Source organism: Notothenia rossii (assembly GCF_949606895.1).
Source record: "Notothenia rossii genome assembly, chromosome: 2".
NCBI classification, from domain to species: Eukaryota; Metazoa; Chordata; class Actinopteri; order Perciformes; family Nototheniidae; genus Notothenia; species Notothenia rossii.
The window spans coordinates 41,206,695-41,233,629 of NC_136904.1; the positions used below are offsets into that span (position 1 = coordinate 41,206,695).

The following is a 26,935-nucleotide window of genomic DNA, read 5'->3' on the forward strand; positions in this document are numbered from 1 at the left end:
CATTGGGAAAGCTTAATGTTTTGTTTAATACAAAAAAACAGGGAAAGGCTTGAAAAACACAGAGCTGAGACTCAGGGTGCAGGGTGAGGGTCTCAGTGCAGGTATTCAGGCTCCATTGAATCCCCCTCTGGTTCTTGTGCTGAAAGAGGGAGTAACAGACAGGAGAAAGGGTTATACACACCTATATAGCACACCTATTGGATGGGAAATTGCCTTGGGGAGATAAGGTGTGGTCTTTTTTCCCAACTGAAGTTATGGAACTTTATTATTTGTGAGTTTAACAAAGTATGACAAATGGCATCATACATCTTTAGAAAATATGAAATAAAAAATTGAAGTGAAATCAACCTCTTCTCTGGAGAACAAACTTTGATTTCTCTGTCTTGTGAGTTTGCAGTCTTGCTCCTCCACCTGTAACATCACTGCCCCTCCACCTGCCATACAGTAGGTTACTAACAAGATTACTTATATAATACAGTGATAGAATACATGTTTAGTATGCTTACTTATATAAAACAGTAGAATTAAACTTACCTTGTGTTTTCATTCTCACTTAAGTCCCTCTCCCTTTGCCATCAATCCAAAATCAGCTGAGCTGCAACATTATACAGACAGGTAATAATCAACATAATCACAAGGACACAATATGACTCTGCTAAAAACACTCACTCTTACACGCACCAAACTTTATATTTATCTAATATTTAACTCCCTCCACCCCCGCATACAATCCCGTTTATAAGCCCCTCTTCTCTAATTCAACAATGTTGGACGAAATGACATTAAGAGAACGGAATTTACAATTAAAAGGCTGTTCAACGTGCTGCTAACTCTATCCGGTAGCTTTATCTGTTATCTGTAAACGTTCCCTAAATCTACTAATTTAGGGATAACCCACTGACATCCTTTAATACACATGTTAATTTGAATCAGATGTACTGATAATATCCGCAATATAAATCTTTAAACTTCTTCTTACCTTTCAAAAGTCCGTCACAAACGGTCTATTATGCTGGAACTCTACTGCGCTGCTAGCCTTGGCGCTAACTTCCGGGGAACGATTGAGAGGCTCCACGATCCGCCATTGCTGTAAAAAAGTGGTCCATTGGAGTGAACGGAGATGACATAACTCTCAGTCTATACGGCGCTGGATCTACCTAATTACACATCGGAAAAGGCGTGGGAAGAAGTTTACACGTATTTAACCCCACCCCTTCTCCCAAAAAATAAATTAACAGTTTTGTTTTCTTTGAACAAAATATACATCTAAATGTAAAGGTGATATCATTATTACTACAATATATATATATATATATATATATATATATATATATATTTATGTGTTGTATGTAAAATTTGATAAGACAAATATAAAAGACTATCTTTTTACATACAAAATACATGAGACTCAATACTCGCTTGTTGTACTTTTGCGGGCATCCAATTCGCTAAGGGGCGATGTTGCAAAACAACTAGAAGTCTGTATCTACTTGTCTGTATCTACTAGTCTGTATCTGCCGCCTCCGACGCTGCAGCTTCATACTATTGAAATGAATGACATTTTGTTTTAAGAACTGTTCACCTGTGGAGATTGCAGTGGCAAAGTGTTCCTGTGTAGCTGGAACAGCACTCTGCAACCACAATGTTGCACTGCTGTTCCAGACCGCACACTACTCCACACTCAACCTGGCTGCTGTAGCCCCTGTTCTCAGCTGCACTGAAACAGAGCAGCGATGGCACAAGCCAATAACCATGGTAAGTACAGTATGTGTTCACAACCAATCCACGGTTTAATGAGTATTTCCTTTGTGCCAAGAGCTGATTTAGTATGTTGCATCAACGACCTTTTCAATTAATTTGACAATTATTTTGTGTAATTAATAGGGTGTGAAACCAGGCAGAGTGAGTGACATGGTGTTCATTTCCACTAAGCCAAAGCAGTTTACAGTTGCTGACGGTGTAAGGTGATATCTATTGTCCTAAGTAATTGTATGTAGCCTGCTACAACTTTCTTATTGTTGTCTGAGGGTAAAATTGTTCTTAAAGTCCTAATTATCATATAAACATGTTCAAAGGAGTACACGTTACAAGGCCGTGCGGGGGGAGCTAACAGACCCAGATGTCCTCAAAGTCAGCGAGGCATACAAGGACTTCTCAGCAGACATCGCACAACGAAAAGAAAAACGAATGGCTCACTACTCAACTCAACGACTAACACTCTTTCAGAGGATATGTTGGAAATGCACACATTATATATATTTTTTGCATCTACTTTCTGGATATTGTACATCTGTTCATCTGTTCTATAAACTAGCATTACTTAAATATGCAGAGACTAATTGAAATGTTTAAATATGTATTTTCCCTCCCGATATAACATCAACCTATGTTTTGTAAAAGTTTATGAAATTAATCTGTAAAATGTTATCATATTGTGGATTTATTAAATTATGTATTTTCCTTTGTTATTTATGTGTGTGTTTGTTTTGAGGATATAATTAATTAGTACCTAAACATAGTATGGTATAACTGCTTTTTATAATGAAATACACAATTGGTTTGGGAGCAAGAAATCTTTTAATCGTTGTTGCCCAGGCTTGCCGAAATTAATGGAAACTTATCTCCCGATTATAACATTGTGTAACTTGCTGCTGTTAAATACCGTCAAACTATGTGCAATATGTGCTTTATGTGCAATATATACTTTATTAAATATGCCATCTTTAATAACTAATATACCGGGCTGCTAAATCCTAAGAACTGCTACAGGATTTGATTTGTAGATTTGATATGTATTTTTGAAAATTATGTAACTTTTTATCTTTTTTTTAGCTTATTGTTTATTATATTATAACTTAGTACTTTTTTAGCATACTGTTTATTATATTATAACTTATTACTTTTGGACGCATGTAAGATATTCAACACTAAGCTGTCTGTGGCTCTTTCCTGCTTCAACGCTGCAAATTTCCCCTCTGTGGGACTAATAAAGGTATTCTGATTCTGATAACGGGACGAATTTGTACAAAGGGGCACACAGCAATGTAGTGTCGACTTTCTTACACGCCGGAAGGCCAATCGCTTTTCTTTATCCCGAAATGCGCTCATTCTTGCTCTCGGTGTGTCATAACAAACTGTCAAACTGTCAAGCTGTCAAAACTCTGTACTCAAACCGGAAGTACTCGGCCTCACACCCAGCCGCTATTAAATATTAAAATCTAAATACACAGTTTATTAAAGGTGGGGTAGGTAATAACTACATACTTATTTGCTATAAATCACTCTCTGTGCCGCGACTTTGTCAGTCAAGCCACCGCTCTAGCGGCCCGTCCACACGGAAGTTGAAGCTTCAACGCAGCTTCCCATTCACTTTGAATGGGGTGACGTCAGGCTTTGCCGAAATGCATTGTGCTCGCGTCGCTTTGCCTCCATTGCTCGCTTTGAAAGAAGAGAAAAGTACATATATATACATATATACACAATACATATACATACATACACACATATATAAATATATAAATACAGTGCAATAAACTTCTTAGTGCAATAAAAAGCTACAGGGACGTTAATCTACGTCGGTAATATTAACTTTATTTAAAACAACATTTACCGTACAAGATTTACATCATACAGCCCATGTAGTATAATATTTTACAAATGATGAATTACAGCAAACATGGGCAATATATCCATTATTACAGCTCCGTGGGCTCACTGGCAGTAAGGCGATATGGGTCCGTTCTTATTGTGCATCCATGGGTAAAGGTAAAACGCATGTAGTACTGAACACGTAATGCCATCAGACTGCTGAATTTTAAGTAGACCAGTAACATACTGTGTAGAGATTACATTACGCTGTGTAAAGCACACATATTTTCTATATAGTAGGCCTATGTCTGTTTACTGAACACGTAATGCCATCAGACTGCTGAATTTTAAGTTGACCAGTAACAGATTACATTACGCTGTGTAAAGCGCACATATTTTCTATATAGTAGGCCTATGTCTGTTTTATTTATATGTATAGTAAGTAGGGCTGTCAAGTTAGCGCGTTAATAACGCAAAAAAAAAATAACGCCACTAATTATTTTAACGCGATTAACGCATGTGTATTTTTTGTCCTCGGCCGCCCCGTAGTTTCAGAGCGCATCGAGTTTAAAGTCCATGTAATGTCCAAAATAAATGTTATTCTGTGTTAATAAATCGCTTCATCACTTTCCACTGTTTCATTTGACATATCAACATCAATGATTCTTTCCATAAATATCCCCCAAATAACATGAAATGTGTGCCACTTTCCCGTGTTATTCCGCTCCGGTAGCGAAAAGCTTGCCAGCCATTAACCCAGCTGTGTGACGTCACACGTGGCAAACACCAGCCTCGTCTGGATTGTTTGTTTTGTATCCTTCCGCTATTTTCGCTCAACATATGTGTAACCGGACCTCGCTAAACTTTTTTTATCTAACAATTCATGATGGGGAAGCGATGTGTAGTTGTGAGCTGTGAATGTTTCCTGATTGCTATAAACATTGATCATGGGTGCTGGAAGATTGTGCACAAAACTCGGGTCAGAATTAAGTTACTATAGGTGTTATGCCAGCTTGAGCTAAATGTCACCAGAGTACAGTGAACTTGCCTAGTGACTGAAATATATAAAAGTTGAAGTGAAATAAGTAAGGCCAAAAATGAATTACGTCTGAATATCTTTATTATTTTTACCACTTTTAATTATTTGTGGGCTCGCACATATACCAAAATAGACTAATGTACACTGCAATAAAGATAAAATGTTACAAGTGAAAAATTAACAAAAGAACCCTTTTTTATTTATCAAACAGTAAATTAATACAATCTTACGAATTTGTGATTTGGAAAATGTTGTTATATTTACATGTTTCTTTGGAAAAATAATAGTGTAAATGATGTACTTTGTAAATTATTTACATCATGCGAAACCATTTTAACCAGTTCAGCTGCATGACTTATGTCAAATTACAGATTTAGCCATTGAAATCCCTGATAGCGGCCTCCCGGTTCAGGGTAAGTCTTCCGTATCTCGGTTACAGCACATGCAGGCAGCGGGACTCTGATTTTTGGGCCGAGTACACCCCAGCACCAACGTACAAACTGTCGATAAGTTGTATATCGATACTTCCTAATGAAAAAAAAGTATACAGATTATAAATATATTTGGAGAAAAATAAAATGTTATGTAGTACTATTATGTAGCAATGGTTACAAATTGGCTTATAACATGATATTTGTATTTTACTTGTACAAAATAAATATGAGGTTATACATGACTGCTTGACAGAATCATAGACCTCTTATATATTTCCTCACATGTGTAGTTGTTTCTTTTCCCAAGCATACATTGAACTTGCATACACAGAAAAAATAAAAGCCAAGCTGTTTTTGACTGCTTGAAAGAGTTTAATGGTATCTTTAAAAGTGTACCATATCTGTAGCAACTAAAAGTATTATATGAAAGCAAAGCTGCAATAGGCAGTTGGGTCAATCAATATTTACTTACTGGTGTAGTGGGCCATCAACTGCTCTGTGTTGTTGTTTGTATTGAAGATACGTTATTTTCAGTGTCCAAACACTGAGACAGCCTTCTCTAAAGCCTGGGTGGCTAATAATGCACCTTGGTTTCTCGTCGGTGTCTTCTATCTGGCAGAGTCCTGCACGGGTCTGATTTTCAAGACCCGCTCCCGCCCCGCACCCGTGACGTGCAGTACCGAACCCGCCCCGCTACCCGCACATATTGCCAATTAGTTCCGCAACCCGACCCGACCCGCCCGCACATGATCCGCAACCCGACCCGAACCCGCATATATATAAGTAGTGACAACTTGCAATTATTAACACACGCAGTTGCATATTTGGCTCAAAAAGCCTGGGATGTTGTTTATTTTCTCCATCTAGCATGACACCAAAAGCCTCCCAGACGTTGGATTTCGCTCTTGAGGAAGAGTTATTGAAAATGCTGTATTCTCCACTATAGAGAGCTTCACCTCAGCCATTCAGAATGTGGTGCGCTCAGCAGCAGATAGATGCACTGCAGAGGTTATGATTATGCTCGGTCCCGCGGAGGAGAGGTCTGAGGATTTAAACATTAAACTAAATTATTATTGTTTAAAACCCTTAGATGCATAAGTGGGGTCAAAAATGACCCCGAGGGTTGTTATTCTTCAAAATCTCTGAAATTAAAAGTTTTTACACTTCCATATTCCAGGTATTCCTCATAAAACATGTTTGTGACTTGAGGCCATTTGAATTTTTTTAAATGTTTTTATACATTTTAAGAAATTGCAGTTTTTGTGTCACTACCCCAGTTTTTCATAAGCGGGGTCAAAAATGACCCCAATCATTTCCTACAGAATCTCAAGGGTTTGCTTTGGGAACCTTTGATTCTTACCAACTGTGACTGTCAGGATACATTTTCTGTCCCACTTACACATCTGATGCCTGCAGTCTCACCACCAGGAGGTCAGTTTGACACAGCAGCATACATGTAAGTATTATCTTCATTTATCAACTCCATGACTTTTCTGCGATAGAGTATCATGTTGGTCAACAAAGTAGACACTAGTTAGCTAACTGCTAAATAATGTTAGTAGTAATGTTAGTACTCTGTTAGCTAGCTTACTAAGCTAGCTAACATTACACTAGCTTACTAAGCTAGCTAACATTACACTAGTTTAGTAAGCCAGCTGATATTACTGCATTTGTTGTGTAGAGACTCACTGTATTCATAATTCCTTCGAATAAAAGCTAACCTGTTAGGTAACCTATTATATGATTATTGAATATTGATTTGTGTGTGTGTGTGTGTGTGTGTATGTCTGTGTGTGTGTGTGTGTGTGTGTGTGTGGGTGGGTGTGTGTGGCTGTGTGCGTGTGTGTGTGTGTACACATGCATGGCTGTGCCTTTACTTACATATAATATGTAGCTATCTAAGTAAATGTCGGTGTGTGTGTGTGTGTGTGTGTGTGTGTGTTTGTGTGTGTGTGTGTGTGTGTGTGTGTGTACAAACACACACCGACATACCGACATTTACTTAGATAGCTACATATTGATTTATAGTTTTGTGTGTCATTCAAACATTGTCTGTTTTATGTTTTCTCATCTAGACTATCATGGCTACTTGGAGGCCAGCTAGGATACCCGCAGAACTTGCTCGAGATATGATCCTGAACGGATGGGATGAAGAGCCCATCGGTGGGATTGATTCGGAATCTGACATCTCAGATGTAGAGGATCCAGATTATTGTCCACCTGGACATGTCAGGCCGTCTGGGAACCAACCTGCCCCTGCCGAACAAGATCAGTCGGACACGGAGGAGTCCTCTGAGTCCTCCGAAGAGGAAATGGATATTGTATCCAACAGAATGAGCCGCAAGGGCTCTTACTGGGCAGAGTTACCTCCCACCCAGGCTAAAACACCAAGCCACAATTTACTGAGAAGTCGGTCAGGGCCTGCACCTGGGTTTAGCACCGTCTCTCCAATAGATGCATGGAAGCTGTTTATCACTGATAGTATATTAGAAGAGGTGTTGAGATGCACAAACATGGAGGGAAGAAGAGTCGCAACAAACAGAGGAAAAGAGTGGAAAAAGCTAAGCAAAGAGGAGCTCATGGCCTTCATTGGATTGACCATTCTTGCAGGAAGTGAGAAAAACTGGGATGTACCAATCCGTGTGCTCTTTGGGAGTCCTCTACACAACCCAATGTACAAGGCCACAATGTCAATTGGACGTTTTGAAGATATTCGCCGTTTGCTGCGCTTTGATGACAAGAGGACCAGAGCCTCCCGACTGGAAACAGACCACATGACAGCCTTCCGCTACATATGGGACCTGTTTCTGGTCAACTGCAGGCAGAAATTCATCCCCAGTGATTGTGTCACAGTGGACGAACAACTTGTACCATTTCGAGGGAGGACCAAGTTTTTGCAGTATATGCCAAGCAAGCCTGCCAAGTACGGCATAAAGATATTCTGGGTTTGTGATGCACGCACCCCTTATGCAATTGATGGAATTGTGTACACAGGGAGACAACCAAGGGAAGAAGTCCAGAAGAATCTAGGGGAAAACACTGTCCGTCAGTTGTGCAGTGGATTCAGACACACAGGTCGCAACATCACCACAGACAACTTCTTCATCAGTGTGCCTCTTGCAGAGCATCTCCTGGAGAAGGGTCTGACTATTGTGGGAACGTTGCGACAGAACAAGCCAGACATCCCTCCAGTGATGAAGGCTTCCAAGTCGAGGGAGGTCCACAGCACTGAATTTGGGTTCAATGGCAGCATGACCATGATCAGCTATATCAGAAAAAAGGGAAAGGCTGTTCTGCTTCTCAGCACAATGCACCACAGCAAGATGGTGGATGAAAACAGCCAAAAGAAAAAACCAGAAATAATCATCTTCTACAACCAGACCAAAGGAGGTGTAGATACCGTTGACCAGATGGTTGGCTACTACACCTGCAAGCGCCAGACACAGAGGTGGCCCATGGTGCTGTGGTACAACATGATTGATATAGCCACTCTAAACGCCTACTCATTTTTCAGGGCTCAGCACCCTGAAATTTCCACAGGTATCACCAACGCACGGCGACATTTCCTCACAGAGCTGTCAAAGGAGCTTGTGACTCCTCACATACAAAGTCGACTGGAAGGTACCCCGAACCTACCAACCTACATCACTGAAGCAATGGGAAGGTGTGGAGTGACAAAAGCTGCAAACCAGCAACAGGAGAGAAGCACAGAGGGCCAACAGAAGAGAAAGAGGTGCCAGATATGTCCAAGAAACAAAGATCGCAAAGCCACCAATTGCTGTTGGAAATGCAGTACCCCAGTGTGCAATGGTCACAGCCAAAAGCAAATAGTTTGTGACAACTGCACACAGTGAATAGAGAAAAGACATTTGTGTGGGCACATGTGAGTGGACAGTGTTCTGGTCTTATGTATGTTCATTCTCTTTTTTGTCCTCCAGACAGATGGACATACTAACAATAATCTTTGAAGATTTTTGATGTTTTTTCTTGTGAATTGTTTTTATAAAAAGTTATAAATAAGCATGTTAAATGTAAAATCAGTCTTTTGTTGACCCGAATATAATAAATATAATCACCTTTAACCAAAATTAAAGACATTTTTTTTAATTCATTGCAAAAACACATTGATTCTAATTGGGGTCATTTTTGACCCCACTCATGGAAGAGTGTAGGTATTGGTCGTTCATGCATCTAAGGGTTAAATATATTTATTATGCAACACCCGCAACCGGACCCGCATCATCTTTGTTTTACCCAGAAGCGAACCCGGAAAAAAGCGTTTGAAAAAATACCACCCGCAAATCACCTTTTTTGCGGGTCACCTGTCGGGTACCCGCGGATACCCGACCCGATGCAGGACTCTGCTATCTGGTCAATAGGTTGCAAACTGTCTATTTGTTCCATCACCTGCCAGATCTCTCTGCAGCATACACATTCATCTGCAGTGGGCATGCTTTCACAGCATTGACATGTACACCTGAATATTGTACATAACATTAAAAAACAAAACAATATCTGCCGGACGTGTGAGGAACAGATGACAAATTAAGATCGACATTTAGTGCAGGTCAAATTAAATAAAACAGAATTTACCATTCAGTATTGCCGACTCGAGTCTCGCCGGCTGCGGAATCCGCTTCTCTTTCACAAGTTTCTGCCTCGTTGTTCGATTGCTGGGCAGGAGGCTCGTACTTATAAGGAAAGATGCCTTGAAGTGAAAGGCTAGCTGGTTCACTCTCTACTTCTGTAACTGAATCCAGATAACCCACCGAATCTGAGCTTGAATGATCGCTGTCGCTGTCGCTGTCTGAAGTTATCGCGTTGCTTGCCATTTGGACTGATTTGATCAAATGGCAATGTTTGCCACGTGTGACGTCACCGCTCGTTCGGGAGTGATCGGGGGCGTACTCGGCAAACTTCGGAACCAACATCGGTTTTTAACGTATATGTCATTTAATTATGACGAAACTTTAAACATTTTTATTTATTTTTATTCTGGTGATATCTAAACTACATGTTAAAAAACACCTGTGTTAGATGCATTACATGGCCTTTAACATACCATCTACACACTGATGCTGACAGCCCCGCTCCTGCCGTCCGCTTGCGGCAGACCACACTTCCACGCTCACCGGCAGGCACCGACTGGCCATCGGGAGGGTGTGTATATGTGTAGCGCGAGCGAGCGAGAGAGAGAGAGAACGGGCACACCTTACGTGTATTGTTGTTGCTAGCATCTGGTGCTAGCTAGCTGCGCTAATGGATATATAAGGAGTTGTTTCAATGAAAACAGAGGAGCGACATTTCGCCGACAACTGCGCCGAGCACTTGACTTTATGCAGGTAGCCAGACAGTGGGACATTGTACGAAAAGTCAGCACACTCAGCACGGATAGTGCGCGCAACATGATTGCAGCGTCCAGGCAGAGGTCCAATGTTCAGGGATTGTTATGTTTAATATTCATGAGAATATTTGTCATTGATCAAATGATAATAAACAAACATTTGCATAAAGAATATTTGTCCACTCATATGTTGATAAGAGTATTAAAAACTTGAAAAATATCCCTCTAATGAACATTTAGAACAGATAATAAATGTGCGATTAATTTGCGATTAATCGCGATTAACTATGGACAATCATGCGATTAAACGCGATTAAATATTTTAATCGACTGACAGCCCTAGTAGTAAGTCTTTATATTTTAAACGCACACTTTATCTTTAATTTGATCAGCACAACGTCACTATTATTTATTTATATGTACAATTTTAGCAAGTTTTTATATTGTCCTGTTCCTGTAAGCCAGTACAACGACATTTTGTTTTAATAGTACACTGTGTCTTGTTGAAATGACAATAAAGTATGTCTAAGACTGTCTAAATCTAACATGAACGGCGCGGTCCCGTGGGTTAAATGCACGTTCATAATGCAGAGGGAAATAACTGTCAGAATAACGTTATTAGTACATTTTACAACTTGAGGACCGAATGTTTTTAATAAGGGCTATACATACGTTCATACTAGGTAGTTTATTTAGTTTCCAAAAAATTATCCAACGATTTACAGACCACTCTTTCCCAATGTAAGTCCATGGGAAAAAGTGTTTTCGGTGTCGGTAGCCTACCTATGTGTTCGGGGTGCATGTGTGTTCGGGGTCCGTCTCTTATCAATGATGCCACGACGTCATGATGTCAATGACGTCACGCACACCAATTTCCCCGCAGGCTAGGCAGTCAAGCATATTCTAATTAGCTTCGGCTTGATGTGGAGATTTGATTTGATGTGTCGTTTGTCCCCCAACTCCTCTCCAAAGTTGAGATATGTAATAAAATACTCAGGGGAGTTTCCTGAATTTTCATGCCCAAAGCCAAGCACTAGGCCCTGGGTAAATTAAGAGGCTGACCTGGGGCACTTTTTTCACTTTCCCTGGTGCTAGAAACTCAAGTCAGGCATCCCTGGAATCATCTCAGAGATTAGATGATCAGTGGGGCCTTGTTTTTACTGAAACATAATGTTTCGATGTATATTGCCATTGAAAATGCTAACCGCTAGCCGCAAAGCTAGCATCGCAGCCACTGCTCCGTTTTCAGAGACTTTGCACACGTTTTTCAAACATTTTACATTGTTTTTGTTTCTTTCGTTGCAGTGTCTTAAATGTAATTTAGATTAACTTCCTGTTTGAAGTTGTTGCTATTGAAACAACATGATGTTAACTGTGTTCGTTATTCTCCCGTTCAGGAGAGAAGCTTTAAAATAGGAGACTAAATGGAGTCTCTGTGAAAGTTCAATTGGGTACTTTAATTTAAAAAGGCGCGGGTTGGACACAAGCATGATATTGTTCAGTCAGACAAACAGCTGTGATCTGGCTCTCCTCGATAGGGAAGAGAAGAGAATGGATCTCTCCTCCGGTGCTGTTTATATATCCTCTGCTGGCTCCTCCCCGCCAGCCGGCTCACCTCGTCTCCAATGTCCGTTATTGCATTTAAACAGAGGATAGGTTCTTTTCACATTCAATATATGCTTAACACGCCGTTTCTCCTCATATTCTCTTTCATCACTTTTCATTTAACACATTCTAAACGCTGTAATCAATACTCTAAACAATACTTCTCGGCTCGTTTGGTTTCCGGTCATTCCGGATGTTGTCACATGCTACTCTCGTCTGTAAACAATAATGTATTCAAATAAACTGTACCTTCATTTAATATTCAGCATGGTAGTATCTCGACATCTATAGTTGTAGTGTTAAATCAGTAGGCTTCGGTTTGCACCACTCCATATCATTTCGCTACTAAATTCACCTCTTTAGGAAATCGTATATTAGCCACATGCTAAATGCTAACCGTAGATGAAGGATTTTCAGAATAAAAGCTTAACTACTTGTGCACAAGAATTTCTGGTTTTTCAGTATAAAAGAGCATTAAAACTGACGGCATGTTTAAACTACATTTCCCCATTAAAACATTGATTTTAATTTCTAACAATGACCAAGAAAAAAGTAGTATCTTCTACATATAATAACGGACAAAGTAAAGACTGAAGTGTAGGCTATGTTTAAATGTTCGGAATTTTACCGTGTATGATGGTCCTCTTGAGTTGCCGTACAGCCAATGCCGTACAGCCACTGCTCCGTTTTCGGAAACTTTGCACACGTTTTTCACAAACATTTTAAAGGTCCAACATTTCTTTTTCAATAAGACAAAGGTCCGTTTATTACGGTCATTCAAACTTTTAAACAATTGCAACAAGATTCTTAACACAAGGTTGCAAAAACAAAAATAATCTGTATGCAGCTAGGGTAGGGTTGCCAACTCCCAGAGTTTCAAATAAGGGACACATCTTGGCAGCGCGGCAAAACCCCCCATTTTTGGGTTAAACCCCTCAATTCCAGTCTAAATTTTGTGTCAAACACCCAAAGTGTGAGGTTATAGTTAGGTTATAGACATGAGACATGAGAAACAGATTATCGTTCAATCATTTATTTTTTCAAATGTGCAAAACAGTTGTCTTTAAATAACTAAATAAATCAGTGCAAAACACACCTTCTGAACAAAAACATAAATATACACCTTCTGAACAAAACACATAAATATAAACCTTCTGAACAAAAAACTGTGTGTTTGAGATGTAGTGCAAACATATTTGGCCTCTTTGAAAGAAAAAATAGATTAGTGCAAAACACACCTTCTGAATAAAAAACATAAATATACACCTTCTGAACAAAAAACAGTGTGTTTGAGATGTAGTGCAAACATATTTGGCCTCTTTGAAAGAAAAAAGTAGATTAGTGCAAAATCGTAAACTAAAGAAAAACACACCACCTGTGTGTGTGTGTGTGTGTGTGTGTGTGTGTGTGTGTGTGTGTGTGTGTGTGTGTGTGTGTGTGTGTGTGTGTGTGTGTGTGTGTGTGTGTGTGTGCACATTAAAGCAGAAAAAAAATACTATTGGCAAACCCCAAAACTGCCTATGGAACAACCAGAGACGATGTCACACAACCCTATTTCTTCCACTTGTATTTTTGTTGGCCTTTTGCAGCAGCAAGGAGTTGTCTATCCACCAGAGATGCAGTGTAAAACTCTGAGCAAGACTCTTCATAATTGAGAGTGACAATCAGCTCACTCTTAATTAGTTCAACAGAGCATCTGTTCCGCACATCTGACCATTTATTTTTCATCAAAGAAAAGACCCTCTCCACGTACCCAGTAGAGGAAGGGATGCTGAGGACAAAGGACACCACAGCCAGAATGTTTGGAAGGTCAGCTGCCCGGCCCCTGAGAACTGCTACCCACCTCTCAGCTGTTCCCTTCAGCTCCCAATCATCCTTTGACTTTGTGAGGTGATCGAGGAGGCTGTTTGCCGTAACACACTCATCAAAGAGCTCATCCATGGAGAGGTTGAGCCTGCGAATAGAGATGAAACTGAAATTCAGTTCAGTAGCATTATTAAAAACTACTGAGACACTTGTTGAATTCATTTGATAAAATGTTATATTAAAAACAACACATAAAAGCCCCGTGCATTTGTTTGCATTTAAATAAGACATGATTTGTATGATGAGAAGTATTTATGTATAATTTTGTTTTTTATTAATACAAGACAAAAGTGGTGTGCATAATATGCCAGTATAAAGGGAATAAGTACAAAGTGGTACAGTGTGTGAGTTACATACCTGGCAACTAGGTGTAGCTTCTCAATGATCTTTTCCATGTCTTCATATGAGATGTTCCCAGATGTCAGACAGAGTGGCTGCAGGTAAAAGAGCCAGTTTTCCTGAGAGAATGTGAACCACTTCTGCAGATAAGTGATGGCAGTGTTTAAGAAGGCTGTAAACTCTTCCCTGGCAAGGTTAGCTTCAGATGGAATGAGACGCCGAAGCTTTTGTTTGGTGAGGTAGCCATAGAACTGATCATCTCTTCTCTTGATTAGTTTTCTCAGAAAAGAGTCCATGATGGCATATAGGTCAGCAGATGTGGTGGCATCCCTCTCCAGTTTTTTGACCGACTCTTCAAAAAGCATCAGGACATTGTTGCAGAAGAGGAGATACACCTCTGCAAGATCAGCCTCCTCTTCAACCCCAGCTGCATCTTCAGGCAACCTCAGCAACTCTCGCAGCCGCCTTGGACATTCATCACCGAGGCTGATGAAATATGACTTCAGCGCAGTCCAGTTCTCCAACAAGCGGCTGATTGCAGGGTTGAGTGACAGCCATCTGGTCACCACATGGCGCAGAATGTCATGGAACTCTACATCCAGAAACTCACAGAACTCCTTCAGGGTCTCTCTCCTTTTGGCAGAGATGGAAAAGTGACCGTACACCTTCAGGACAATATTTTCCACATCAATTGACAGCTTATCCAAGGCATGTTTCACGGTGTTATGGACCACATGTGCATGGCAGTTGCCACGGAGGATCTCGCTGTTGGACTCCTTCAATTTTGTGAAGACAGAGTTATGGATGCCATAATTGACATTTGCATTGTCTGCACTGAATGCAGACACATGATCCAAAGTTAGACCCATTTTGTCCAGAGAACTTTGGATTGAACTGGCTATCCCTGCAGCAGACTCATCTGCATTTTCAACAAAGTCGATCAGCCTTTTAACAATGCCCTTCTCTGGAGTGAAAAACTGCACAGCCAAGGGAAACATCTTACGATTGCCTCTATTTGAGGCATCAGTTTGTAGAGAAAACTGGAGCGGCTTCACTTCACTCTTCAAATGGCTGAGTACCTCTTCAACTGCCTTTGGTGCCAGGACATCAGTGACCACTGCCTCAGCTTTTGTCTTCCCACACGACATCTTTTTTGCGATTGAGGAGTCACTTAGTGTTTGCAGGGTCAATTTGAATGCACAATCAGATGAGTTATAGCTCAAATTATGTTTGACCGTGTGATAAACATGGGCTACCTCAGCAGCAGTTACCTGTAAAAGAAAAAGAAAATATCACTATACATATAATCATTGTAATATAATATTATATATAATATCAAATACTACCTGATATGTATTACACATGTATATACTAGCTGTTTGAGTGTGTATAGGTTGTATATAGTATGCATTATTTTTTATTATGAACAGAGGTGGGTAGTAATGAGTTACATTTACTTGAGTAGCTTTTTGGATAAATTGTACTTTGAAGAGTAGTTTTAATGAAAAATACTTTTTACTTTTACTTAAGTAATATTGTTCTAAAATAAGAATACGGTTGGCTGCTCTACCCACCTCTTGAATACAATATATATATATATATATATATATATATATATATATATTCCTTCCCTCCCTCCTTGCTTCTTTCCTTTCTTAAATCTGTACTTCATTCATTCCTTCTTTACTTCCATCCTTCCCCCTCTTTCCTTCTTTCCCTCCTTACTTCTTTCCATCTTCCACTCCTTCCTTCCTACCTTACTTGCTTATTTCCTTCCTTCAATCTTTCCTCCTTCCTTCCTTCTTTCCCTAGCTCCTTCTGACCTCCCTTCACTCCTCCCTCCATCCTTCAGTCCTTCCTTTCCCTTGGTGTCCTCTATAGTGGACACAATTAATATCTGGGTCTCCGGAGGTGAATAGTAGTTTTAATGAAAAATACTTCTTACTTTTACTTGAGTAATATTGTTTTAAAACAACAATACTCTTACTTGAGTACACTTTTGGCTACTCTACCACCTCTGATTATGAATAAATATTAGTCATTACATCTACTTGCATCATTATATGATTAAGTTGATCATATATTGTTTAAAAAATATCACAGTGTATCAGTGTTGGGGTACTTAATTACATTGAACATTTAGCAGTATGAAATTGACCAAACAAAATGTTTGTAAATGTAGGTTTAATTTAAATTCATATACAAAATTAACATCCTTATTTGACATACCAAGTTAGCCTCTGGAGTTGCTGGACGAACGAGGAACTGTGTCAAGGCTCCCTGGCTTCTCCTTTGCTTCTCTGTTTTCATGTGGTTTTCACCTGCAGCATGTTGTTTAACGTCAGTTAGTCCTCCGTGACTAACTGAAAATTGTCGGCGGCAGACAGTACAATTTGCCTTGTGCACATCGTCCCTTACGCTTTCTAGCCACACGTATTCTTTTTCCCACTCAGTTCTGTAGTAACTCTTTCTTTTCGTCTTTTTCTTCGGCGGAGGAGGAGGAGAAAAGTTGTTTTTTGCATCACTTTCGGACTCTGAGGAGGTAGTTTTGTTTGTGCTTGTCGTCGGCAGCATCTTCCATGTTGGGCAGGACGAGCAGCATGGAGGTGAAACGGTTGCTAAGATACGATACGTTATAGTGATTGGCTCCTCTGCTGCATGACTATGAGTATTGACCAATGAGCTGAGCGTGCATGCTGCTGCTCCCACAGCTCAAGATAGCCCCCCCTGCTTGTGTGTGTGTGGCTCTGAGAGGTGCGCACGCAGTCCTCAAGAGAGCGAATGACTGAGAATCACCATAACGAGCGGTCATTCTTCCACCACCCCAAAATACGGGACAAGGTGCGTCCCGTATCAGTTCATTACGGGACAGGTACTTACGTTTCCAAAAACGGGACAATCCCGTATTTTACGGGACAGTTGGCAACCCTAAGCTAGGGTGACCAGGTCCCAACAAACCAAATGTGGGACAATAGTATGTTTCTGTGGGACAATTATTAACTCTGTCAAACAACTCTCCACAGAGGCAGGCAAGCACATCTGTTATTATGGACGCTGCTTTTGTACGACCACATGACATTTTCTTTACTATATCAGAGTCTGGAAAAATGGTCGGCGCTAGCTTGTTACCAGTTACTGTGGTAACACTGGTTATTTCTGCTGCTGTTACCTTGTCTGAGTGGCCATCATTTTTTGGTTTGACTAGGAATGTCTCCATAGAGTGGGATATCTCTTTTTGAGCGACATGTTTTTTGTGAAAATCGCATTCTCTGTGTCTTTTGACGTCGTATTCAACGCCATGTGAAATTGAAAAATTACTCTTGCAAAGATTGCAAAAAACTCTCTCTGAGAGTCGCCCTGCACTGGCTTCACCCACGGGTAAGTGTCTTCCCAGTCTTTGTTGTATGTGCATCTTCTTTTCTTCTTAGCTGTAGTTTCAGTTTCCTCAATTTTCCATAACCTGCTTCGTCGCCTGCGTTATTGACTGACTTTCGTTGTTGTTGTTTGGCGGGGCTGCGGAGGGGTGTGTGTGAGTGAGTTACTCTCATTGGTTAACACTTGACCAGCACCCGCCGTGTGTTACAGTTTGATTGAGAGCAAACACACCCCCGTGATGATAGTCTTCCCTGCTTTCTCAACAGCCATTGGATACATCTGATTTTAGAAAAGCGTTTTAGCCTATCAGAATGAAATATGCGGGACATCGGCTCAATTTGCGGGACGCACCAAAAGTCATGAAAATGCTGTGGATTCCCGCGCAAAGCGGGACATCTGGTCACCCTACAGTATATGCAACAGTTTTCATTGTTATTGTGTCTGTGCTCGATCCCTCAGAGTCGCAGTGTAAGAGCTGCAGTTATGAATAAAGGCAGCTGCACCCTCTTTCATTCAGCATTCCCATTATTGCTTTATAAATGTCTTGCCCCCTTGTGTGTCCACTGAGGTTCGTCAGGCCCAACACATCTTCAACAAACTCCCCCTTTGCCTCATCATAACAAATCACAAACACCAGCAACTGAGCATTGTCAGTGGTGTCAGCGGACTCATCCACAGCTAAGGAAATAAACTGTGCATTTTTATTCCATCACAAAGCTGATTCATCAAATCACCAGCCAGTATTTATGTTCTTCTGGTTGCTGTGGAATCTGAGATGGGGATTTGCTTGATTTGACCTGTTATTTCCTCTTTTAGTTTGCCTTCAAACATGGTCTCCATCACTTCAGTCATGCATTCTTTTATACTTCAGTTATTATCAAGTGGAAAGTCCTTACCTACTGGCCTAGTTCAATCAAAGTGGTTACTTTCTTTTGGCTGGGCAGTGAAGTTTTAAACACCGTCTTATTTGACTTTCTCAGGACTTAAAACAGTTTTTTGGGGGCAGACCCCCACAAAGAAAAACATATATTTACACACGTAAGGTCATCCTCTTAACAGTTTTGTATGCTCATCCGTGAGCAGAGCATCAAGTTGACATGTCTATTACAGCTGAATGCGGCGATTACCATCTTGTTCAGCAAAACGCCTCACAAACTTATTAAGATCCAAAGCTTTAGTGCGTTTTGATTCAATGCTTAGTACAGCCAACCTGACAGTCTCTTCTCTGTCATTGTAGACCGCACCTCATTCCTTCAGTACTTGGGTCCGAATGCTTCTCGTTTTGCGCCGTACCGTTCAAATGAAATCGCCGCCAATCATATTTCCACGCTCGCACCAGGTCCGGGGGAGGGGTTACAAGGCGTGCGTCTTGTGCTGCATTCACTTGTACTCGGACATTAGAGACTTTCTCTCATAAATGTCCGATGAGCCACAACTTTTCTTTCAAAACAAAGCTGCCAACTGGGGTGGCAAGGCCTATTTTGAGGGTAGCAGTTGCCCCCCCCATGCCACCCCAGTAGGTGAAACTAGGCTACTACTACAGTACAGATGCAACAAGATGAGCTGTTAACTCTCGCTTTGACTTTTTTTTTTTTAAACACACGCATTCCGCAAAGACCCGCCCTACTGTGCCTCTGATTCACAGACTGTTGGTGGGGGAAAGAAATGCTGACGGGATGCTGAATGTGATTGGACCAATGCGTTGACAGACACACACAGCCAGTGGAACAGTCGGACATGCAGAGCGCTGTTTGCAGTGGACATAGCGGAACATTTTGACTCGTTGCGTTGTGGCGATGTCTCGCAGATAACACATATGAAAAGTATAATTGCTCAGATTCCAGAGACAGTTGTGGTTCGGTCCGGATCCGGACCGGAGTCCGGACTTTGAGGATGCCTGCGCTAGGAGTATGGGAGTACTTCCATTCGCTTTGTCTTGATCTGTAGATGTGATTTGCCCCCGAGCACCACTGGGTAAATTACCGTACAGCCTATCACAATGCGTGACGTCATTGGTAAGAGACGGATCCCGAACACATATGGTACCCCGAACACATATGGTACCGACACCAGGCCCAGCAACCTAACGGAAGTGTAGTACCGCCGTTTGGCCACAACGAATATTTTCCTCAGAGTACGGCGCACTTCCTGGGGGCTTGGTGTGGACCAGCGCCATATAGGCTGAGAGTTGCGTCATCTCCGTTCACTCCAATGGAACACTTTTTTACAGCAATGGCGGATCGTGGAGCCTCTCAATCGTTCCCCGGAAGTTAGCGCCAAGGCTAGCAGAGCTGTAGAGTTGCAGCATAATAGACCGTTCGTGACAGACTTTTAAAGGTAAGAAGAAGTTTAAAGATTTATATTGCGGATATTATCAGTACATCTGATTCAAATTAACATGGGTATTAAAGGATGTCAGTGGATTATCCCTAAATTTGTAGATTTAGGGAAGGTTTACAGATAACAGATAAAGCTAGGATACCGGATCAAGTTAGCAACACACGTTGAACAGCCTTTTAATTGTAAATTCCGTTCTCTTAATGTCATTTCGTCCAACGTTGTTGAATTAGAGAAGAGGGGCTTCTAAACGGGATTGTATGCGGGGGTGGAGGGAGTTAAATATTAGATAAATATAACTTTGGTGCGTGTAAGAGTGAGTGTTTTTAGCAGAGCCATATTGTGTCCTTGTGATTATGTTGATTATTACCTGTCTGTATAATTTTGCAGCTCAGCTGATTTTGGATTGATGGCAAAGGGAGAGGGACTTAAGTGAGAGTGAAAACACAAGGTAAGTGTAATACTACTGTTTTATATAAGTAAGCATACTAAACATGTATTATATCACTGTATTATATAAGTAATCTTGTTAGTAACCTACTGTATGGCAGGCGGAGGGGCAGTGATGTTACAGGTGGAGGAGCAAAACTGCAAGACTGCAAACTCACAAGACAGAGAAATCAAAGTTTGCTCTCCAGAGAAGAGGTTGATTTTACTTCAATTTTTTATTTCATATTTTCTAAAGATGTGGAAATGGCAAAAAAATAATAATTGAGAGCTATAACCAAGACAACTGTAACAACATGAGTAGAGAGCCACCAAGGTTTTTCAAGTCCCTCTCTTACTCCATTTTGCCAACCCAAACTTCCAGGTACATGACGGGACACCTTGCTTGTTTTTGTTGTTTGGCTGGCTGGGTGCTGGCAGGTGGAGGGCAGTGATGTTGGTAGGTGGAGGGGCAGTGATGTTAGCTGTTACACACCAGGCTCAAACTTAACACATTGCTTCCTTCTTTGCAGTGTCCTTATTCCTGGAAGGGGAATCTGCAATTCCTGCAGAGTTTTGTAACCCGTTGGTCCGCACGCAAAGCACATTTTTAAAGCCTTCTTAATTGTCTCATTGCTCCATTTCATCCCCTTTGTGGTGAGTCTGCCTAATGCTTTAAGTTGGTCTTTTGAAAAAGTTTTCTTATATTTCTTGTCCATAATTTTCATTGTTTTCTTGAGAGCTGCATTTTCCTTCCTGATTTTTCTTAGTGCAGCCTTTGCATTTTTGGTGATTCCTTCTTGGTTCTTTAATTTTGTCTTTAATTTTTTTAATAGATCTGTTTGACTGGCTGCTGGTTCCCTCTTATGCTGACTGGCTGCTGGTTCCCTCGTATGCTGACTGGCTGCTGGTTCTCTTGTATGCTGACTGGCTGCTGGTTCCCTCGTATGCTGACTGGCTGCTGGTTCCCTCGTATGCTGACTGGCTGCTGGTTCCCTCGTATGCTGACTGGCTGCTGGCTGAGTGGGTGGTGTCACGAAGATGGTGGGTATAGCCTCTGCTCTCAGCCTAGTTTTGCCCTTTTTTGTCTTGACAAACTGGTCTGCATCAAAATTTGCCTGCGGAGTGACTTGAGGTTACTTCACACACAGAACAACTCAGTTTTGTCTGCCCACATACATATTCCATAGTGGTTGAATACACAGTATTAGGAAACACTTTATACTTACTGGACATGTTATACTCATTACATACTGTATATAAAATATAACCAAGAATGTGAGACAACTTTATAGAAATTCATATCACATTTGTTACTGATGCCATTTGTCATACTTTTTTAAACTCACAAATAATAAAGTTCCATAACTTCAGTTGTGAACAAAGACCACACCTTATCTCCCCAAGGCAATTTCCCATCCAATAGGTGTGCTATATAGGTGTGTATAAACCTTTCTCCTGTCTGTTACTCCCTCTTTCAGCACAAGATCCAGAGGGGGATTCAATGGAGCCTGAATACCTGCACTGAGACCCTCACCCTGCACCCTGAGTCTCAACTCTGTGTTTTTCAAGCCTTTCCCTGTTTTTTTGTATTAAACAAAACATTAAGCTTTCCCAATGGTGTGGTTTTCGTTTTGTGAAAAAGTGCAAATGCAGTGTTTGTATATAATTACCTCACATATTTTTTTTACTGTTGCTCGTGAAATTGCTCCCGCTGACTTGAGCCAGCCATTTTTTCCTCCACTCTGTGTCAGTGGGGAAGCCGTACATTCATACTCCTTTCTCGGAGCGATTTGAGCATCCCCAGGCAGCACAGCAAACCATGGTGGCGACTAGGAGGCAGCACAGCAAACCAGGACAACACGGAGGAAAAGGCACAGACAAACTGCATGATATGCTATTCAATGTTTATTGAATTCCATGTATTTGCAATGGATGTTCCTAAAACAACACATTTAACATCATCATCATCATGCTGCTGCTGCTGCTGCTAGTCCTTTGATAGTCACCTGTCGGTCTCCTGTCCTTTCTGAAAGCCATAAAGATGACCTTAGTCATTTCGATAACTTGTGTCCTCAATTACCATGGGATTACTGAAACTACCATGAATTTAAGAAAATGGTAGAAATGAATCTAATCTGAATTTTGAAGCATTCCTTTAGATCCCCTCCCTCTAAATATATCAATAAACATTAGAAAGTGATGCTCCTGACTACCATACAAATTTAAGAAGATAATATTGGTTTTAAAGAATTCAAAGCTATAAATAAACCGCAACAGGCTCTTTAACCAAGGCACTGTTAGCCTAACATGTAAACTAGTTGTTCACACTAATCCTAATATTATCACTTAATATTAGCTAATTCTATTTTATTTTTTAAAACATATTGATGTAAATACATACACATATCGATTTGTTGTATAAATATTGCAAATGAAAACCTTTATTCACTAATAATTACCAAAAATCGTAGTTCTATCTCCTGTTATCAATGCATTCACATTGCCCGCCATGAACTTCCGCGGAACGATCCTCGTCTACGTGAACCACGTGACGATAACTGTTTTTACTTCCGTTGTCGTAACTCTTCTATCTACAGGACTGTCTCAGAAAATTAGAATATTGTGATAAAGTTCTTTATTTTCTGTAATGCAATTAAAAAAACAAAAATGTCATACATTCTGGATTCATTACAAATCAACTGAAATATTGCAAGCCTTTTATTATTTTAATATTGCTGATTATGGCATACAGCTTAAGAAAACTCAAAAATCCTATCTCAAAAAATTAGAATAGTTCCTCAGACCAAGTAAAAAAAAAAGATTTATAACAGCAAAACACAATCAAACATTTGAAAATGTCCATTAATGCACTCAGTACTTGGTTGGGAATCCTTTTGCACGGATTACTGCATCAATGCGGCGTGGCATGGAGGCAATCAGCCTGTGGCATTGCTGAGGTGTTATGGATGCCCAGGATGCTTCAATAGCGGCCTTTAGCTCATTAGCATTGTTGGGTCTGGTGTCTTTCAGCTTCTTCTTCACAATACCCCACATATTCTCTATGGGGTTCAGGTCAGGGGAATTTGCAGGCCAATCGAGGACAGTAATGCCATGGTCAGTACACCAGTTACTGGTGGTTTTGGCACTGTGGGCAGGTGCCAGATCATGCTGGAAAATGAATTCCTCATCTCCATAGAGCTTTTCAGCAGACGGAAGCATGTAGTGCTCTAAAATCTCTTGGTACACAGCTGCATTTACTCTGGGCTTGATGAAACACAGTGGACCAACACCAGCAGCTGACATGGCTCCCCAAACCATCGCTGACTGTGGGAACTTCACACTGGATTTCAAGCAACTTGGATTTTGCTCCTCTCCAGCCTTTCTCCAGACTCTGGCGCCTTGACTTCCAAATGAAATACAAAACTTGCTTTCGTCTGAAAAGAGGACTTTGGACCACCGTGCAACTGTCCAGTGCTTCTTTTCCTTAGCCCAAGTCAGACGCCTCTTCCGTTGTCTTGAGTTCAGAAGTGGCTTGACCATGGGAATACGGCTATTGTAGCCCATTTCCCGGACACGTCTGTGAACAGTGACTTTTGATACCTGGACTCCAGCTTCAGTCCACTGTCTTTGAAGCTCCCCCAAATTCTGGAAGCGACTCTTCTTCACAATGCTGTTAAGGCTGCGGTCATCTCTCTTGGTTGTGCAGCGTTTCCTGCCACATTTCCCCCTTCCAACAGACTTTTTGTGGATGTGCTTTGAAACTGCACTCTGTGAACAGCTTGCTCTTTGAGACATTTCTTTTTGTGTCTTACCCTCCTGATGGAGGGTGTCAATGACGGTCCTCTGGACAGCAGTCAGATCAGCAGTCTTCCCCATACTTGTGATTTAGTTTACTGAACCAAGCTGAGTGTTTTTCAAGGCTCAGGAAACCCTTGCAGGTGTTTCGAGTTAATTAGACGATTCAAGTGATTCGTTGAACACCCTACTAGTATACTTTTTCATGATATTCTAATATTTAGAGATAGGATATTTGAGTTTTCTTAAGCTGTATGCCATAATCAGCAATATTAAAATAATAAAAGGCTTGCAATATTTCAGTTGATTTGTAATGAAGCCAGAATGTATGACATTTTTGTTTTTTTAATTGCATTACAGAAAATAAAGAACTTTATCACAATATTCTAATTTTCTGAGACAGTCCTGTATATGGCGCTGGTGTGGACGTACTGTTACGCACACTCTCTCTCTCTCTCTCTCCACATTCACTTCCTGCGAACCTCAACCCGCCCCCCTAAACTAATCAGTGACCAGCATTTTCCTTATTCACAAACACTAATTCCTTTTTCATCCATGAACTTTCAAAATAAAACACAATATTTATAATTATGCATTTTAGTCTTTTAAACATATTTATTACACTTTCCCTTTTTAAACTGTAATGAATTATCTTTGAATCGTTATCTTTGCATGAACTAGATATTTTAACCACACTTATAACTAAATTACATATTTATTATGTTGTTTTAATTTCACTGTAAGGGTTATTTCCAATCTGGTTACAGAAGGAAGGAAGGAAGGAAGGCGGAGGCATAACAGAGATGATTCCTTATGAAAAGCTGTAAGAGAAGAGGTGGGAGAGTTTGTGTTTCCACACTAACCACCCACCTCCACAGCGAGAAAAGACAAAGCGTGTAATAATTACAAGGCCGGGACACAATGCGGTGTCAGTTATGGCGCAGGGAGAGCTGAGCTGTAGCTATCACACTGGCAGATAAATTGAAACGCACAATTATTCATCCAGGGACTTTGGCATGTAGATTAATGAGTTTGATAACCCGGAGCTTTTATACTGAGCTTCAGCCTGCCGTCGTCATCACCCTCGCCTCACTTTCTGTTTCTCTGTCTCTAGCTCACCACTGATAGGGGATGTACAGAAAGGAGGGGTGGTCATCAGCTGGTGAGATGTTTTCACAAGGAGAGATGAGGAGAGATGGGGGAAGTCTTTCAAAGCCCGGACATTTGGTTATCTTCAATTTTACTACACGGGTTGTACTGGATTACCACTGAAGCTAGTACATGACAAACATCCATGTGTACTGTGAGCTTTACAGAAGTTATTTGACATTCCTTCCTTCAGCTGCCTTGTCTACATTTTCCAGGATTCCATGAGTCAACCGATTAAGGCAGGAAAAACATTAAGTTGGGAGAAACTACTTTTTTCCTACAATCACAAGGTACAAATCAGGCGTAAAATTGGGATGAATTATCAGCAAATGAGAAGATAGATAAACATAGATGACATATGAGAATGAGTGAGCAGTCTATTGACAGCAGCCTGCATTTTATTTACAAAATTAAGTGCTAATTGCAATATTATAGGACACTGACAACACTGAAATGTAATATGTCAACACATTTCATATAACTGTATTAGGTTAGTTGAAAGCAATAATATTAAGTTGACCCTATTCTTTTTTTATTTCAAGTTAATATTATTGCTTTCAACTAACCTATTACAATTATGAGTCATTTAAATAAAATAAATGGATTTATTTAAGTCAACGTTTAAAAAAGAATGTCAGGGTAGTGGAAAGAAATACAATTAAAGGAGACCTATCATGATATATTTAAATGATATAGTGTATGACCATACCTATATAAGGTATATTTATACATTTTATTTTTCAAAATACCAAACAGATAATATTTTAGCCATGCCTCGTTTCGCTCATTTTCGCTCTATTCCAAGCCTGTCTTTGAAAATTCTGAGCAGCAGCTGACCACGCCCCCCTGCAGAAGAGGGGGGCATGAGCCGGCGAGAGTCACATTACCATGTTTGCTGTGATTAAGAGTGTGGAATAAACATGTCATCTCAGAGCAATGCATGGGTTCAAGCATATTATCAATTTGATCCAGAAACTGACCCTGAAGCAGCGGAGGTTTTGGTGGAGGTGCAAAAATGTCGGTTGCAGCAGGACGTTTCTGAATGGTTAGTTGACAACATACTTGTCAACCCTCCCGATTTTCACGAGAGACTCCCGATTTCATTGCCCTCTCCCGGTTTCCTCCCGGGGTCATATTTCTCCCCCATTTCTCCCGATTTCTGACAAAATCAGATTTACACACGACTGTTTCCACTCTGACTTTAATACAGCTACACCATTGTTTGGTTTCCATGGTAACTCGTCTCTTTAGTAGCGCGCGCAACTCAAAGTCTGAGAGGGTGAGGCAGATATTCACAGAAAACAGAACAAGAATCGACAACTACTCTACTCTCTGCTCACTCCTTTCTGTAAAATACAGGTCCAGCCCACACATATGCTCCATCAAGGACGGTGCTACAGGCCGCAAGGCATTGCACTTACAACTACAATAAGCATGTTAATGTTAATTTAACAGCTCCGGCGATCCACTAGCACCCCCCCCTCCCCAATTTTGCATTTTGAAATGCTCCCGATTTCTGAGGTCTAAACGTTGGCAAGTATGGTTGACAAGCTGTTGTCCCTATTTATTTTACTCTGTTTGTTACGATGCTTGCTACTTATTCCGTTCATATTTTGGCTAATTAGCAAGAATGCA

General features: G+C 40.7%; 2 protein-coding genes and 2 long non-coding RNA genes across 7 annotated transcripts; 2 read left to right on the forward strand and 2 right to left on the reverse strand.

Moving 5' to 3' along the window:
• Nucleotides 1-7: 7 nt before the first annotated feature.
• Nucleotides 8-1,203, reverse strand: LOC307029486. Its single transcript, XR_013805345.1, has 2 exons — nt 980-1,203; nt 8-595 (listed from the first exon to the last, which is right to left on the reverse strand). It is a non-coding gene; the product is annotated as an uncharacterized lncRNA (long non-coding RNA).
• Nucleotides 1,204-7,142: 5,939 nt separating this feature from the next.
• On the forward strand, nt 7,143-8,915 carry LOC307029606 (piggyBac transposable element-derived protein 4-like; the record flags this gene model as incomplete). The annotated part of the gene is made up of 1 exon (XM_079665686.1): nt 7,143-8,915. One exon carries the CDS (start codon nt 7,143-7,145, stop codon nt 8,913-8,915), a length of 1,773 nt encoding a protein of 590 aa, XP_079521812.1.
• Nucleotides 8,916-12,869: 3,954 nt separating this feature from the next.
• LOC307029484 (uncharacterized protein) lies at nt 12,870-17,138 on the reverse strand. Its single transcript, XM_079665558.1, has 3 exons — nt 16,445-17,138; nt 14,234-15,486; nt 12,870-13,964 (listed from the first exon to the last, which is right to left on the reverse strand). Exons 1-3 carry the CDS (start codon nt 16,787-16,789, stop codon nt 13,562-13,564), a joined length of 2,001 nt encoding a protein of 666 aa, XP_079521684.1. The 5' UTR covers nt 16,790-17,138; the 3' UTR covers nt 12,870-13,561.
• A 14-nt stretch (nt 17,139-17,152) lies between these two features.
• Nucleotides 17,153-22,351, forward strand: LOC307029487. 4 transcript variants are annotated; one of them, XR_013805347.1, is made up of 4 exons: nt 17,153-20,738; nt 20,887-21,010; nt 21,190-21,397; nt 21,835-22,351. It is a non-coding gene; the product is annotated as an uncharacterized lncRNA (long non-coding RNA). The 4 variants fall into 4 exon arrangements; XR_013805348.1 differs by having other exon boundaries at nt 17,153-19,927; nt 20,318-21,010; XR_013805349.1 differs by having other exon boundaries at nt 17,153-17,593; nt 19,821-21,010.
• The last annotated feature ends 4,584 nt before the right edge of the window (nt 22,352-26,935 follow it).